This window comes from Poecile atricapillus, chromosome Z (assembly GCF_030490865.1).
Source record: "Poecile atricapillus isolate bPoeAtr1 chromosome Z, bPoeAtr1.hap1, whole genome shotgun sequence".
Classification (NCBI taxonomy): Eukaryota; Metazoa; Chordata; class Aves; order Passeriformes; family Paridae; genus Poecile; species Poecile atricapillus.
The window spans coordinates 27,642,037-27,659,237 of record NC_081289.1 but is presented as its reverse complement, the minus strand read 5'-3'; the positions used below and the strand labels follow the sequence as shown (position 1 = coordinate 27,659,237).

The 17,201-nt window shown below is 48.2% G+C and overlaps 1 protein-coding gene across 1 annotated transcript; it reads left to right on the top strand.

Moving 5' to 3' along the window:
- The first annotated feature begins 1,252 nt into the window (after nt 1-1,252).
- On the top strand, nt 1,253-8,192 carry LOC131592741 (centromere protein M-like). The gene is made up of 6 exons (XM_058864477.1): nt 1,253-1,362; nt 1,572-1,651; nt 4,178-4,276; nt 5,310-5,389; nt 6,388-6,479; nt 7,211-8,192. Exons 1-6 carry the CDS (start codon nt 1,306-1,308, stop codon nt 7,334-7,336), a joined length of 534 nt encoding a protein of 177 aa, XP_058720460.1. The 5' UTR covers nt 1,253-1,305; the 3' UTR covers nt 7,337-8,192.
- The last annotated feature ends 9,009 nt before the right edge of the window (nt 8,193-17,201 follow it).

The window sequence follows — 17,201 nt, the reverse complement described above, 5'->3', positions numbered from 1 at the left end:
GAGAAGGAGCTGATGACGTGTCCAGAGCGCAAATGTTGTGAAGAGCAGCTGAGGGAACTGGAGTTGTTTAGCCTGGAAAAAACAAGGCTCAGGGGAGACATTATTGCTCTCTACAGCTCCCTGAAGGGAGGCTGTAGCCAGTGGAGGTTGGTCTCAACTCCCAGATAACAAGCACTAGGATAAGAGAAAACAGCCTCAAGTTGCTCCAGAGATGGTTTCCATTGGATAGTAGGAAACATTTCTGCACTGAAATGGTGGTCAGGAAGTGGAACAGGCTGCCCAAGCATGTGTTGGAGTTCCATCTCTAAAGTGTTTGAAAAGGTGTGGCACGTGGGGACATGGTTATTTTGAACATGGCAGTGTTGGGTTAATGGTTGGACTCAATGATCTTAGAGGTCTTTTCAATCTAACGATCCTATGATTCCATGTATTAGTTCACATTATAAACTGCAATGTAAGGAGGCAGTAGAATTTTACTGAAGCCTTCGCTATTGGTCAGTCTTGAGCAAGCAAATGGACAACAGCTCATGGCAAGGGCCAGGGAGCAGCACAGTCCTGGAAATAAGGGCTCTGCTTCTCAGAAGCTAATGGCTATTCATGATCCCCCTGCACAACCAGAGCAAGGCTAGTATCCTCCCCTCAGCATCCCTCCAGTATTGCCTGCGAGTGCCTCAGGCCCAGCAGATCCCTGGGACATGGGGGTGCCACAGGAATAGCGCTGCTTTGCCGGGTTTTATGGTGATAGGCTGTCCTTGGTGGTCTGTCACTCCGTGTGGTACCTGAGCGCTCAAAGGGGCCTCACACTGTACTCCTGCATCACTGCACTCCACAACTTCCTCGTGAGGGAAAGTCCAGGGGCAGGCACTGGTGTCTCTGCCATCTGCAAAAAGACCCAGGACAATGGCCTGAAGCAGTGTCAGGGGAGATTTAGGTTGGATATTAGAAAAAGTTTCTTCACCCAGACAGTGCTCAGGCACAGCAACAGGCTCCTGAGGGAAGCGGTCACAGCACCAAGTCTGACAGAGTTCAAGAAGCGTTTGGACGACGCTGTCAGGCACACGGTGTGACCCCTGGCGCTCCTGGGGCCCGTGCTGTGACTCCTGTGCAGGGCCAGGAGCTGGACGCGGCGCGGCTCCCTCCCGAGCCGGGATATCCCGTGAGGCGATGGCCGCGCCCCGCAGCGCCCCCTGCCGCCCGCCGGTAACCGCGCCCGCCCCCGGCCCCGCCCCAGCGTGACGTCAGCGCAAGGCGGAGCGCGGCTGCCGTTTGAATTCCGGCGGGCGGGTGGCGCCGTCTCCCGCGAGGATGGCGGTGCTGCGGCCCTTGGACAAGCTCCCGATGCTCAACTCCGGCGTCCTCCTGGTAGGTCCGGCGGGGGCGCAGCTCCGCAGCCCGGCCCCGACACCCCTTCTCCTTCCCTTTCCCCAGCCCGGCCCCGCTGTGGGCGCCCGCCCGTCCCGGGCCTTGCCTGCGCGCCGGCCCGGCCCCGCCCCGGGAGCGCTGCCTGTCCGGGGCCGACTGGTGCGGCCGGCGGCGGCTGTGGCTGACCGCGCTCTCGCCTCTGCCCGCAGCTCGTGGGCACGGACGAGGCGCTCCAGCAGAAGCTGGCGGAGGCGATCCTCCAGGAGAAGAAGGACTTCAACATCAGCATGTGAGTGGTGGGGAGCGGGATGCGCCGCCTGCGGCCCCGGGCCCGTGCGGGGCCCGCTGCCACCTGGTCCAAGAGGTGCAGCCCAGCGGCTGTGACGCGAACTCACGGAAAGCTTCCGCTACAGATTCCTGATGCACCCAAGTTGGTTAAAAACGCAGGTTCCGTCCCCGAGTCGGAGCTGTAGAGCGCACGGTTCGGAGGGAGACAGAATTCTCTCTTGCGAACGCTAGAGAGCACCACTGCCCAGATGTGAGCGCATCTGCAGCGGGCAAACCCCTTTGTCCCCGGGGCAGGCAGTTTGGGCATGATTGGAAACGGGGGGGGAAGCATTTCCCACGTTCACCATGCACATAACCTTGCCTTTTGCACGTTGCACAGATGTTGGATTACTAAATTGGAAAGGTGTGAGAACAACACATTTTTTTCTCCGCTGCCTGAAAGACAGAAATTAAACATCTTGGGACAAAATGGGACAGGTACAATGCTTGCAAGTACTTCAGGCGAACAAGTGTTTCTGGGAGATGTCCATTGCTTTGGATCTCTTTGTAGCTATTTTCTGGTTTGTATGCACACACGTGCTTTTTCTCCTCGAGCTATTGAGATGCACTTGGAATTTCAGCTTTAGCCGCATGACATGTCCTGTCTTAAAAGCTTGATTAACTAACTTTTTACAATAAAATGTCCTTGACAGCTCTCTGGCCAAGACCAAATGAGTTTAGTCAGCTCTTCAGAAGGTGTTTGTGTTATTTTGCTGCTGTAATCCATGGCTATGCAGTAAAAGCAACCTGAGCTAACGTTCTGCTGGCTAATTAGAGTGACTGTAGTGCTCTGATTGTGGCATCTTGGATGTCTGTGCTAATAGTAAATGAATTACCCCATTTTCTATGTGAAACCTGCAGCCTCTGCTGAGCTGTGGAGTGCCATAACTAGATGGCTGCTGGTACTACAGCTGGGTAACTGCCCAAAGGCACAGAATTGTGTGCTCATGCTACAGAGCAAGATACATCCCTGTGTAAATATTGCTAGGAAAGCAAAGTCCGTGGGGTTTTCCCCCCCACTGTGTTACTTTGGGATTATACACATTACAAACAAATATGATATCTAATTTGACAGGTTTACCTGTCAGGTACAGCTGTTGGGCAAAGAATTACAGGGTTTGGGTTTTTTGTGTTTCTTATTGCAGGGGGGGAGGCTTCTGCAGTGCATATCTGGAGACTGCTGACATCATCTAGTCACATTGGTTTAAATATAGCAGAATTCCAAATAATGCAGTGCTTTTCTGGGTTGCTTTTTTCTTCCCCCTAGACAATGAGATCTGATACTTTCATCAAAGAGTCTCCCTAAATTTCACCTTAAATTAATAAGCTGGTTTGTGTTGCAGTGTGTCTTTCAAGCTCACTTTGCTCATCTCTTTTGCTAATTTCAGATTGTTTTTGTTAAATCATATCTTCCATAAGAAACAAAACACCTGTACTTGGAGACTAGGAAACAAAACCACAAACTACATAGGATTAATAGAAGGGAATGTGTACTATGGTCTGTGGCTGCTGGAGAAAACTGTTAAGTCCTCAAGACTGAACTGCTAGAAGTAATATTCCCCAAGAAGACCAGAATCAGTGTTCCTTGGCTTCCAGAGAGGAAGTGGATTGTGAGAGTGATTGAACTTCTTAGATGTTTATTTGCCCAGTTTAAATTAAGGTGATCTTCCAAAAATGCAATGCTGATAATGTTCTTCACTGTGGAAAATCCAGTTATGTACTGCTGAAATCTTTTTGGGTTGGTTTATTTGCTTGTTTGTTTTCTGTTGTTAGTTACTTGTGGTTGTTTGGCCTTTTTAGTGGGAAGAGATGCAAAAATCCCCACCCTGTATTTCTTCCAACAGCTCTAATTAGCAGTGGTGGTACTGTGTAGAAGGATGCCTAAACTAACCTAGTAGCTCCTCACATAGTGAAAGGGTTAAAAGAAGGGGTAATGATATAATAGAAGCTCTTTTTGAGTTATAACTTAACCTATAAAGCTGTCCTAGTGACAGATTTGTGGTTTAAGGTTCATCTGTACCTGGAAAGGTCGCCTCTCCTGTGTGAGCATATGAGCAGTGTCTCTGCAATGTGACAGAAAAGCACTGATGCATTTTAACTGAAACTTGGCAGCAAAATATTCCAGAAAAGAATTGGGGTTTGCTTTGTTAGAAAGGACTCTTTGTAACAATTAAATGGAATGACTTGCCATATAGATCTGCATGGAGAAAACGTTTCTGTGAGCCTTGTTATGCTCTAATAAGTGTCCCATTATGACCAGCCTTGTCTAGCAATTACCATTGTGCCTGTCAGCAACTATGAGTGGGCCTAAGTTATGAGAGTACCACTTAAACAATCACAGTGTCTCTTCAATGCCCACGTATTTAGTTATTAGTAGGCTTCCTGGTAACTTGCTACAGGGTGAACTGCAGTGGTTATGGGATTATGGGTAAGTGGATACTGTTTTGCCAAGCTATTTGGTTAAACTGGCAATTTTTTTATCTTTCAGTCACCTTGCTAGATCCCTCCCCTTATCTTCAGAAAGGGATCATCTTCGACCCAGGATAGACCTGATTGTGTTTATGATTGACATCAAGAGCAAGTACAGGTAAAAGAAGGACAAAAAGATGAGAGGGGGGACTAATATTCTTTCTTGGTTTGATGGCTAAATCTACATTTTTACTGTGTTGGAATTGCTGCATATTGGGTTTCAAACCCAAGACTTGCTGTGGTAGAAGAACTCAGTAATATATACAGTGGCTTTCTGGCCTCCAGCAGCGGATTAGGACTGAGCTGCTCTGTCCAATAACATGGCTGTTGTGCACTAAGTTGCCATAGCAGAGAAGGCAGAGTTTATTTCTGGATCTGGAGATGTGACAATAGGGACTGAGCTTTGGAAAGATGCTGTCTGTAGAATTAGATGGAAGTGCTGGTGGTGCTGTGAAGTTCTGTGATATGCAGAAGTCTGATGTGCGCTGGGCAGCACTGCCCAATAACCAGCAAGTGTCTGTGTCCTCAGTTCACTGATACCCCTGGTCAAGTGGGATCAGCACTACGGATGTCTCTAGGCAAAAGAGAAAGGTCTGCAGGGATTGATCCTTTTTCTATCATCTTGTGCTCCCCTTTGTAGAAATTGTACTTATTTCCCCAGGCCACAAGTAAAGACTTGCTAAGGCACAGAAGTCAGCATTTTAGTACTTACTTAACTTATGACTGATGATCCTGGGCTCTCATTTACCAAAAATGACAGGCCCAGCTGCATACTTACAGCACAGATGGTGCTGCAGAAATGTGTGGGCAAGCGCTTCCTGAAAGAGCCGAAGTGGTGCTGGAGTTTCATTGGATATTAATGAATTCAGATGCTTAGTGTCTGTAAATCATGGAGGACACTGTTCAAACTAACTCTAACTGTTGAGTCTTGAGTAGAAAGGATATGTTATGGGTTATTAAACAGCTGTGGGTATTACAGAGGTCTCTGATGTCATGCTTTTAGCATAAAGCAGAACTTTGCGAGCTCACAAATCAGCAGATGTTAACATCATTGGTTTTCTAATTGTGCTTCTGAAAATTATTCCTGTTGTCCTTATGCTGCACTAGTTTAACCTCCCTGTCTAACTAGATTGTCTGTACTTTTCTGACAGCTTGAAGAATGTTGAAACTTCCCTGGCTTATGTGGATGCCAGCTTCTTCCTGGGGAAAGTGTGCTTTCTTGTCACTGGGGGTACGTATGGCACCTCTTCCTTCTCTTCAAGCAGCACAACTTAATGTTGTTTTTAAAACAGGGCACTAACTTAACTTGAAACAAACTAAAGGAAACTAGTGGCTTTGTTGAAACTTTAAATTATTTCTGAATTCCTCTGCCTTTTTTTATTGTTTTGCTAGATAAAACAAAGTTCTTTCATGCTCACTTGCTCTCTCCTTTTTATTTGTGCCATTTAGACTTAACTTCTCTGTCCCTAATCCCTGAATATGATTTGTGTTATTGATTTTTTTTGTGTATGTGTGGCACTCTAGAAGTCTGTTCTATCTGCTCTTGCAGATCTGTCATAATGATAATCTTAATGAGCAGTGAGAAGCATATGATACTGTGGTAATAAAGTGAATCTAAATGGATGAGATACAAAACTATGAAGCATAGTCTTAAGACTGGTATCCCTGCTGTGTACTGTCTGGCCCTGTTGTGCCTCGAATCCTTCTGACTCCCAGTGCTTTCCTGTGTACCCTCCCTGCTTCAGCTCTGAGGAACTGGAGCACTGTACTGCTCAGTGTTGGAACATGGGTGCTGTCCCCCTGGAGTCTGGGGGTCAGGAGGCCTAATTCTGAGGTAGAGAAGGAGTCTTAGCATTGTCTTGTGTTATGGCTCTCTTGATGAAGTGAATTCCTTGGAGACCAGACCATTCTGTGATACCATATAAGCCAGGAGGACATTTGTTAAGTGAGTGGAAGACTCTGCCCCACTGATGGCGTGCTGATCTCTTATGCAGAATGTTAATGTTACATGAAGAGTGATGTAGTACTACTCCTGCTGTTAGTATTATGAAATACTTCTGTGCTAATTCCATTTCAAAACTTGTACTGTTCTGTTTGCACTGCTCACTGTTGCCTTACCTTCTACTTTGCTCTCAAAATTAGCTCTGGATTGTTCTGTGGATGTGGAATTTCCTACAACTTCTCTTGACTGATTATGAGGCTTGTAATATAGGAAAATATTTTTTTTAGTTGGCAGGGTGAATGCTTGCAGCATTGATACGAATGCCGTCTGTAAACTAGGAGAAGCTTACTGCAGTCCTGTGCTATTCTGTGAGCTGGAGGTAAGGTGCTTATTTGACATCTCAAGGGATTGCTGAATTCCACTGCTCTGTGATTGTTACAAACATTTTTATATTAGCAATAAATACATGTGTTACTGGCTTTCATAAGTGTCAGAGACAAGAATCTGTCTGAAAGAACAGTAGAGGTACAGGAGTCTGGCTGTCCTTGAAATGAGTCTTCTAGTAATCTGGTCCTTCCTGTGCTACTTCAAAACCTCATGGAGCCAAGCCTAAGCTAACAAAAAACATCTCTGATATGCAAAGCCTCGGTACACTTGTTTCCTGCTGCATTTTCTCTTCCTGGGAGCCCCTGAGCTGTTATTTGCCATGTGACTCCCTTGCCCATGTAATGTTTTGTGTCAGTCAAACTTTGTGGTTTCACTGACCATTTTGCCATCTGATATGCCGCTCTTTCCAATTACCTGCTTGGTCTGAAAAGCTGGAGGGAGAGTTTGGCATTCAGCAGCAGCACACTTCACTTTTCTGTGTACTTTTCACTGCATCCTCAGAGACTGCTCCCCTACCAGCAGGTAGAATCCATGCCTTTGGCAAGCCCTTCAGCACTTCAGCTGGCAATGTACCTTCCATAACATTAGGGAAAGGAAATGGGCCTGTTTGGGGTTATCTGTAGCTAGCCACTTGATGCCTGTTCTGGTTCTTTATTTCATCAAAGCTTACTGTTGATTTTCTTATTTTCTATTGATTAAATAATGTCTCCATTTTGTTTCCAGTTGGAAGGGGTTCGAGTTGCTACTGCTCAACGACTTCTGCGAATATTACAGATCTGTGCTGGTCACATACCAGGAGTTTCTGCCTTGTCCTTCGTCTCACTGATGAGGAAATCTGATGTTGATTAGCTTCTCATTGTGATACTTCAGATGCATTCATCAGGTTTTTTCATGTCAGGCATTCTAGCTGCTGCAGTTGGAATCACATTGGGAAGCTTTTTTTGTGCGACTTGTCATGATTACTTATCCAGAACTATTCCTAGTTGCTTACCTCTCAAGAAAAGTTTGATTCCTATTCAGGGGATAACAGATAAGGAGGACAGTTTGAATTGGGGATTCCTATCCATTATTACATCTGAATCCCATTTCATGATCAAGTAGTTTTTTTTCACTTGGCCAGTGGCCAGGAGCTACATGATTTTCTGAGAGAATATTAAAAGAACTACTAAGACTACTGTCTCCAAAGTACCAGAGAAGAGGCAGCAAGCTCCAGCTTTCTTTCAGTTGAAAGGCAGCACCTTGGTCCAATGTGAAACCTTGCTGCCAGGTTTTGTCTGTCCACCAGGAGAAGAAAGGGGAAGGAAGGCTGGCCTGCAGCTTCTAGATGGACTGCAGTTGGCAGAAAATGATCCAGCTGTGTGGGCATCTGCCCAGCAAAGGACTCACTATTTCCATGCCTGGTACCTAATTGGGAAGGAAGAGACTAAAGAAGATAATCAGTCTAGCACTTTAGCTTTCATTTAGATCCTCAAAGAAAAATACTGCACTTGTTACAAGACAGCCCCAGTAACACAGCCTCTGGGGCTGACCAGAGGTGCAACCCAGCAGACCAGACCACAGCAGCACAGAGAAAACAGGTTGTCTCAGCTGGTTTGCCATATGCTGTGTATAATCCCTTTACTAACAGGTTCTGACCAGCAGTAAGTTGTGCCTTGTGCTTACTGCAAGTCATTAAGGTTTGAGAATTATAATTTAATAAAATAAGTAATATGTAATAGTTGTGTGCTCTTTATTAGCGACGTGGCACGGGCTCTAAAACCTGCAAACACTTGCCCCAGTTTGCCCTGGTAGGCTGGTCCTTGCTGGAAGCTTGAACTCCCAGTTATTTGTTTTGCTGCACTCGTGGCTTCAACCATGTGGTGGTGGCAAAAGCTTTTCAAATACAGCCCTTTCTGTTCATTGAGTTCAGCCACCTGCCAGAATAGTGCTTTTTGAAACACTGGGATGTTTCTTGCCCAGAATTGCATGCCAGGTAGAAATGAAGCTTAGGGAGAATGTGTTAAGCTCCCCTCTAATTTGATTTATTTAATCCCTAGTCTGCTTTAATGTTCCTAGGTGCAGAGCTCTAGCTGTGTGCACTGTTTCGGTTAGCTTGTTTCTGACATCTGTCTGTGAACAGGAAAAGCAGAAAGCAGCACTGCAGGCTTAATCAGCTGTGAGTGTTGGCAGTCCTTGCAAAGACAGCTCAGCAAGGCACAAAGCCTGTATCCTTGCTCAGAGGACACACAAATCCCAGCTCCAGTTGTATTGTTGCTGGTGGGGGAGGGCCAGGGTGTTTGTCAGCTGAAACAAAAGGAGCTAAACCATTCAGCTGTGTTATGATGCCCAAAAGGGCTGGACCCTGGCTAAAACCCAAAGGAGAAAGACATGTGCAAACTGTCGTGGCTGTGTAAGGAGGATTGGAAGCTTAATGGGCATGCCCTACTTTCAGCTAGCTTTGCCATCCTGAAGTTACTAACTGGGACTTGTCCACCAGAGAAGGGAAAATCATGCTGAGAAACAAGTTTCTGTGTTGGTTATGCTGTCTCAGCCTTGCTCTTGCTTTGAGTCCCTCAAAATAAAGAAGACCATGGCTTAGAATAGGCTGGTTTCAATTTGCTCTCGATGTGCAGGTGCAGTCTGTGGGAGGAAAGGAAGGGAAGTGGCATAAAATGAGCCACTCTTTTGTGTCCTCTGCAAGTCCCATAAGGCAAGGAGACTTTTCCATCTCCTAGGTTGCTTCCCAGTTGACTCGAATAACAGATGGACTCAGGTTAAATACCTTTGGCCTCAAGAGTAATTTCACTGTGCCTTTTTTAGTGAAAATGAAAGGTTTTTTTTGGTCCACACAGAATGCTTTGGAGTAACCCACATGTGCTACAGTCCATCCCTGCACCTTCAAGCAGGGCTTTTTTTTTTTCCACTGTTGTGTTTCCGATGTGGTATTTCTTCCCTTCTACTACTTTCAAAGAAGAAAGATGCTGTTTTTACTTCCTACAGGTGGCTGAATCTCAGCTGGTACATAATAAAATCTAGTTCCTTAAGAGCAGCATCTTGCTTCACCTTGGGGCAAATATTTTTCTTACTCTTAGGAGAAAGTATTTACTAGAACTGGCAGGGGAAGCGGAGCGTATCTAAGAATATGACACTGTATCTCAGGTCCATCATGTTTTACAACCCAAAGTAGTTGGGACACATCTGAAGCTACATCTTCAACTATGTAAATACCTCTAGGAGCTGTCAGCTATTAGTTCAGACAGGCCATAACACTGCCCTTACGACCAGAGGAGACAAGGCAGCTGAGGATATCTTTCATCTGGATGGAGTAGCCAGGGCTAAAGTTTGATAAAGGTCTTGTGAAAGTAGTGCTTGGGTTGGGATCAGAGGCATGGAAGGCCTGAAGCCAAATTAAGGCTGGTTACTCAGGTTCTGTTTTGTTCAAACCTCATGAAGGAGCTTGCCAAGCTGACTGAAATCTAAACTAACAGAAACATTTTGAAGTTAGTTACTTTCTTTTCTTTCTTGCCTCAGTTCCCTATCCCTGTGGAGATTTTCAAAGAGGAATCCCCCTCTCTGTGGTGAAAGTACCTGTGAGTGTTGCTGGTTTGACTGTTTCAGTTTGTGGATGTTTCTGTTTGTCAGTAATGTCAGCAAAATTAGAATAAAAGTGGTTTAATTAGTATGGAAGAGTTCATACCAGTTGCACTGGTGTAAGCTTTAGTCTTACAGTGCTTTTTGGGGGGGATGGAACTAAATAAGGTTATAATATGGTTTCTGCTATGGCAGGTTGACCCACAGGATTTTGTTTTCAATCCAGTCCCTTGAAGATTTTGTATCCTCAGCCTGATTGCCAAACAGCTCACAGAGGTGATCTGTGAGAGATTTCGGCACAAATCGGCTTGCTTGGCATTACCTAGTGGGATTACAGCTCTCTGCTGTGCCAGGTTTTCTAAGAGTGACTGCTGCACCAGCAGTTAAATCAGACCAACTTTTAAGCATGATAAAACATTATATGCTCAGCCTACACCAAAGGGAAAGTCTGTGTACTGAAATGGCATCCATAGTAAAAGATCTCTCTTAGAACAAAGACCAGAGACAAATCCAACCCTGGGGATATATCTATCTGTCCCTTCCAACCCTTGAAACTGGTGGTAGAGTTTTAGATTCGAGGCTACCTCTGATATTTGCTTTGGGGACTGGTTAAAACTGGATGTCATTGCTTGCCAAGACCTGCAGTTTGAAGGGAGTGGCTGGTTTAGGTCAGCAGTGGTGCTTAGCAGCTGTGGTCAAGCTGTAAGAGCTCCTTGGTTGCTCTCATCATGGCCACTGTTCACCGCACTGGTGGACAAGAAGGGACTCCTGCTCTGCTGCCTGGAGCTGACCAGCAGAGCTGTGGTAGAGGTCAGCTCTGCTCTGCTGCCAAAAGCAAGGGAGAGGCTTCCTCTTGTGGGGTTTTTAACTTGTCTTGATTTTGCAGGAACAGTGGCTGGTTTCCAGCTGCTCTGTTTCCATTCAGCTGGCCCAGATCCCCTGGCAGTCTCCTCTGCACTCGGAGTGTTCTCCACTCCCCACCCTAAGCTGGTGTGCAGTGTTGCTGTGGGCTGCTGAACAACTGCCACTTTCCATTCAGTGGCCAGCTGTCCTTCACTGGTGGGGAAAAGTGATTTATATGCAAGAGAAAGCAATAGCTGGTACAGCCCAGAGGCCGGAGCCAAAAACATTGGATTCATTTCACTTCTGTGGCTGATTTCTTGCGTGACCCTGGGCACACGTGTGAAAATTCAGTGTGCCTGGCTTGCTCTGCTTCTACAGCAGGATCTGCCACCACTGGTGGTGTGTAACAAGGGCAAGCTGACATTGGGGTCACAAATCTGGAATGGAGTGGAAAAATTCAGAAAAAAACCCCACATTTTTTCCCTCTTTAGCAGAGTTTAACTTTTACCTAAGTTCTGTGGGGGAGAGCTTGGTGGGGCCTGCTGGCTGGGCACCTCCTGAGATCAGCTGGTTTTGTGCTACTTACATGCCTGACTCCACTGCAGGGAGGCTGCCTGAAAGCGGCTGCAATCCTTCTATAAGGCATTGCGGCACGGTTAGGTTTTGGTGTGAACTGGAACGAAACCACCCTCTGAAATGCTGAAATTCCCTGCACAATTCAATTATCCTTGAATTGGCCAGTGGGGAAATCAAAGTCTCTGGCTCTGTTCCTCACTGTTAAATATTAATACAGCACGGCGATACTAGGCAGGAAGGCATCCCCTCGGGTCAGCTCTGTGCAGGAGGGGCTGTCTTGGCTGTGAAGAGCCGGTGTGCAAGAGAGGTCGGGCACGGGGGACTCTGGAGTGATGTGACTTGCTCAGACTCCTTGGCAGCTGAGTAGCGTGGGCTCCCAGCCCGTGCCGGGCCACGTTTCCTTTGCCACAGGCTCCTTCTGCAAGAGCTGCCACATGCGGCGATGTCACATCCCTCGTCCCCCTGGAGCTTACCGTGTGCTGGCCCCTTTTGAGAGGAGCCAGGAAAGGCCCGGGGCCCGTGTGCCGCGCCCTGCCGCCTCCTTTGCCGAGGGAAGTCAGCGGCGTGTGAAAGAGAGCCCGTGTTTTACATACATGCAGGCAGCCTCCTCTCCGCCGGGCCAGGTGCAGCTGCGGGCTGGCTACAGAGTCCCGTGGGCGCTGTGTGTCACGGGAAGAAGCACCGAGGTGGGGCAAGGACAAAAACAAACGAGAGAGAACACCTCCCTTTGGGAATCGCGGCCCCGCTGTGCAGGCTCTGCTCTAGCCTCTGGATCCCGACGCCCTCTTGGCGCTACAAGAAGGGCCAGCTGCAGCACCTGTGCTCAGACACGCTGGAAAAAACGGAAAAGCCCAGCCAGCATTGAACAAGCTAAGGAGGCTTTCCCCATTTTCTGTCACTATGGAGTATTGCTTTTCTATTGTCCCATTAAAGCTCTCCCATCCAGCTATGTGCTCGCCGTGCAGTGACAAGGTGACAGTGCCATGCTGTGCCTGGGCCTGCCTTGCTCCTGCCCTGTGCTCAGATTGTTGAAACACCTTGGGTGTTTGTTGAGGACTGGCAGTTCTTGTGGCACTATTGTTGTCTGCACCAGTCAGCTGAAGGCTGTCCTGAACCTCTGTGCTGGCCACTGTCCTAGTTTTGACAGCGGGATTGGCATTGCCCCAGTGCGAACATGCAACTTTTTTCCCCCCTGCTGTTTCTTTTTCTTGCTCTTCCAGTGATCACAGACATGAAGCCAGGGCTGCATTTGACTCAGCTCAGTAACAACCTGTGGCTCGAGTGGTGGTGGAGTATCCCTCTTTAAAGATAGATGCCAGAATCAACTAATTAATCCTCATTCCCCTGTGGGCCTGGGAGGTGACTCAGTGCCTTGTGCTGCTATGCTGAACAGCGGAGGATCAAAGGCATTGGAGCTGGGGAAGCCCTGGGATAGCACAGTGTCACTCTGCCTGCACACCAGGCACCTGTAAAGGCTCAATCTTGCACACTTATCTCCAGGACAGCTCTTAGCCATGCAGGGGATTGAAAACTCTGCAGCCTTAGAGACAAGGCTGGAGCTGCTATCACCTTGCTCCAGAGGGAGTGTTTTCACTACCTGGTGTTGCCTTTTTACCATTTCATTACAACCCAGCTTGGCCACCCTGAGCAATTCTCCCTCCTGACCTACAGGTCCGTTACTGTACCCACTGTGGATGTGTCTGAGTGAAAGGCAGGGCAGGGAGGCTTAGGCTAGGCAATGCTGAAATTGAGCTGTGGTGGTGATGCACGTCCCTCTTGGGCATTGTGACCCCCAGCATGCTGCATGCCAGGCTGTGCCAGCATGCCATGACAGCCCTGAAGAAGGGCAAACAAGCCCCAACACCTGGCCTTGGGCTGCCCTGGCATCCATCATGCTGCTGCATGAGCTGCTCTTAGGGAAGGGACGGGGAGTTGCTTGCACGCAGATGTTGTGTAATACAGACCTAGTTGAAACACAAGTTTGCAGGCTGGGAAATCCAGGGGGAAGAGGAAGACCCGCTGGGACAAGGGCTGCTGCACTGCATCTTCTGTTCTGTGTTTTAAAGGAGATGAAATATGAAGCGTGTGCTTTCTTCAAAACCTGTGTCTTACCCAGGTTGCATGTGGAGCATCACCTGTGAGAGTCCCCCTGAATGTGCATGAGCTGCGGTTTGGCTGAGCTCAGCCTCTGTATGGGACTAATACACAGTGATGCTGTCCTATAAATTATATAGTCAGAATGTTCGCCATCTGCTCTGCACTGAAAGCTGAGTGTGATTGAGATCTTCCCCACTTCCCAAAGCTTGACTCTCTTGCCAAGCTTGAAATGTGTGTATCTCCTGTAAGTGGTTCTGATTGAATCAGGTAAAGAGGGAATTTTTTAAGCAGGCTGCAATGTTCCCAGCACCTGAAGTGAGAGCTAAAGCAGCGGCCAGCATCCCATTATAAGGCTATGAGTAAAACTGAGTCTGATTTCATGTTAATTTGGTTCTAAAGGGACTGAATCTTGATTGTAGTGGTCATATCAAAGATTTAAAATAGTAATGCAAAAAGCAAAGGAAACCCCACAGTGATTCATATAAGAAGGGGAAATAATGACAGCCATGGAGGAGGAAGGAGTTTGAGGGGGCCTGAATTGCTCTGCTGCCCAAAAGCAGGAGGGGATTTGAATCAGATTATCCTCATTAGATGTCTCTTTAAAGCATCATCAAGGCAGATGAATGGTCTGGGGGAGAGCTTGCAGGCATGGTGGCTGTGATTATCACCAGGGATTTGCAGTCCTAGTTATCTAGCTTAGAGACAAGATTATTAGGGGGTATAAAGCTGTTCCTGCCCTCAGTCTCTAATGTGCATTTTTAGGTTGGGTGATGGGAAACGCTGTGTTGCTGCACAGCCCCTCGGAAGCCTGCCTGCATCCTCTGGTGGTCCAGCCCTCTGCAGGGCTGTGAGTGCAGTGTGGAAGAGAAAGGGACCTTTGCTGGCCAGGAAAACTCCCAGGGGGACAGACAGGCAGCCTTCCCTGGGGACTGTGGCAAAGGGCAACACTTCCATGTAGGTTGTTACCCTGCGATAGGAAACGGGGATGGGATCTTGGGAGGGGCATTATATCTTCCTGCCTTGCAGAACTGTTTGCTCCCCATAGCATCTCCCTTCTTGTGACAGCCTGTGCCAAAGCAACTCATCCTTCTTCCAGCTAGAACCTTTGAGGCCTCAAAGGCTCAGAAGCTGGTGGCTGTTACAAGAGGGAATGCCTGTGAGCTGTGAGGAGGTTCTTCCCTTGAAAGGGAATCAATAGACATTGCCCACAGGTTCCTTGGAGTTTGTCCTCAGGGATGGTGAATATGGCACAAGGCTGCTGGCAGTCACTTTCCACCTCCTCAGCCCTGCAGCTGCAGCAGCTCCTCATACTCCCCTTTATCTCCTTCTCTACTCTGTGTGTTGCACTCCTGTTTCTTCTCTGGGCTTTGGCAGGATGGCCAAGGCGTTGTGCCCAGATGCCAGCCAGGAGATGACGTGCACAGGCCAAATTCACCTGTCAGTTCTCTTCTAACACTGCATCCTTAACACACTCATGGAAATTCATAACATTACTCTGCACTCAAGCCTGTGCAAGTAAGATCACTCTGGCCTTTTTACACCAGGCTGGACCTAAAGGTCTGTGAGAAACCAGAGGATGTTGGCTTCTCTTGATGGAGGTTCTGGGGCAAGTGTGGCTTTGATTTTTGGCTCTGGAATCATCTGCTGGAGATTCATGCCTTGAGAGTGCAGTGATGGGGCTTTCCACTGAGTACTGGGAAGATTTTTGCAGTAGCCTCAAGGATGCCTGATCTGGCTGAACCTTCTGTTCAGAGGTTTTTCCTGTGGCAGCACATCATCCTCAGCCACTGGTTTCTGTTTTGGTGCTGGAGGTGCTGTCTGGCCCTGACACAGCACGTGAACACTCCCTGTGAACAGCCACAGGCAAAACTGGGGGGGCACTTGCCCCCCCCCCCCCGCCCCTCCCAGTTGCCCAAGGGAGACAGGACAGGATGCCACTTCTCCACAAGATGGGGGTGGGGGCAGCATCCCTGCTGCAAAGCAGAGTGGGCAGGGAGTACTGTTTGTTCACCTTCAGGCAGAAGAGCCAGGCTCAGCTAACGCTGTGTTGCTCATGATGGGGTGGAACTTGCAGGAGCCAGTGCAGTGCCAGGGACCCAAGGCTTGAGTCCCCCCCACACTCTGCAGAGCAGCAAGAGCAGCCAGCACACCGGCTGGAAACACCCCTCACTCCTCCTCACCAGGGGACATCAAGGGCTCAGCCCCTTCAGGGCTGGATCAGACAAACGAGGTTTTTCCCGTCTTCTCTGTGCTGCTTTGTCCTTCTTGGGCTCTATGGAGCAGGGAATGGGCAGAGGGAGTTTGAGCTCAGGAAGTGTTGATCCAGAAAGTTCTTCAACAGGCAGCCCACTGAGAAATCTAACTTGGGTATTCAGCATTATCCCTGCGGGGGTCCAAGGCCCCTTGCAGAGGGAGGCAAGGACACCTGACATTTTTTGTTCAGCCTTGTGGAAGTCCAGGGACATAAAAACAAGGAGCAGGGAGACAAATTCTGCTTGACAGGCTGGAACACTGTCCCACACCAAACACCCCATTCAGGTGGTTAAGCAGTGTCACAAACCCCCTTGATAGGAAGCAGAACACCTACAGAGGTGCTCTGGGGTTTAGAGTTTAGAGTGACTGTGAACCTCTTGAAACCTTTGGTTTCCTATATTATTCCTAAAATTAAAATTAAAGCCCACCTGGCTTTACGAGGGATCCCAGGGCATCCCAAGGAGAAGGCTTATGCTGGAGCTATGAGAAATCAGCTCCTAATAGCCATAGTTGTACTTTTTGGGAAGGGATGTTTCCCACCAGCCAGCACAGGGGTGTTGGGAAGGGATGTTGGGATGAGGTGCTGAATGGGCTTTGGGAGTTGGCTCCAGCCAAGGCATTTTACTGGACCATCTGAATGCGGGGCAGGTGTCAGGCTGTGCCAAGGTGTTCCCGAGGCGTTGGGTGCATCCTGTCAGACGTCTGTCCTGAGGTAACTGGCTCTGCTCAGTAAACACCTCGCAGCTTCTCTGATTGACAAGCCTTTGGGTTTCCGGTGTGCACGAGCACAAGGTGAACTTTCGGGGGATATTTTCTGCTACACGCGGTTTTGCAAGTGCGTGCGTGAGTCACTTCACCTACCCCTGAGACCAGAGGAACCGCTCACACGAGTCCAGTCACTCATGTGTGCACGAGCCCTCGCAGGCCACTGCCAACCCTCCATGCTCCTGGAGCACCAGCACTGCCCTGTCCCCCACAGGGATCCCAGGGATCTCAGCTGATCCGAGCTGACCTCAGCCAAAGTCAGCCTTCCAGGTGCGGGATGGGAGCAAACGGCACTGGAAATCGAGCTGTCTGACTCTGAGATGAAGACATAATTCTTAAATCGCTCATTTGATACCTTTTCTGGTTTATTTGTTTAATAAAAGGACTTAGCCGGAGACCCAGGCTCCTGGGGTTTTCATTTCTCTGCAGAGGAGATAAGAAAAGCGCATTTCCTTATCCAGTGAGTCATTTTTTCTGCTCTTTAATTATGCATTTGTGCGATTATCAAGCGTATTCAGCTCTGCGATGCAAACAGCTCGAACTACTCACCAAGCTTTAACTTTTGCTATTCCAAAAAGGATCACAGTTATGAAGGGAAGGGGAGGCAAAG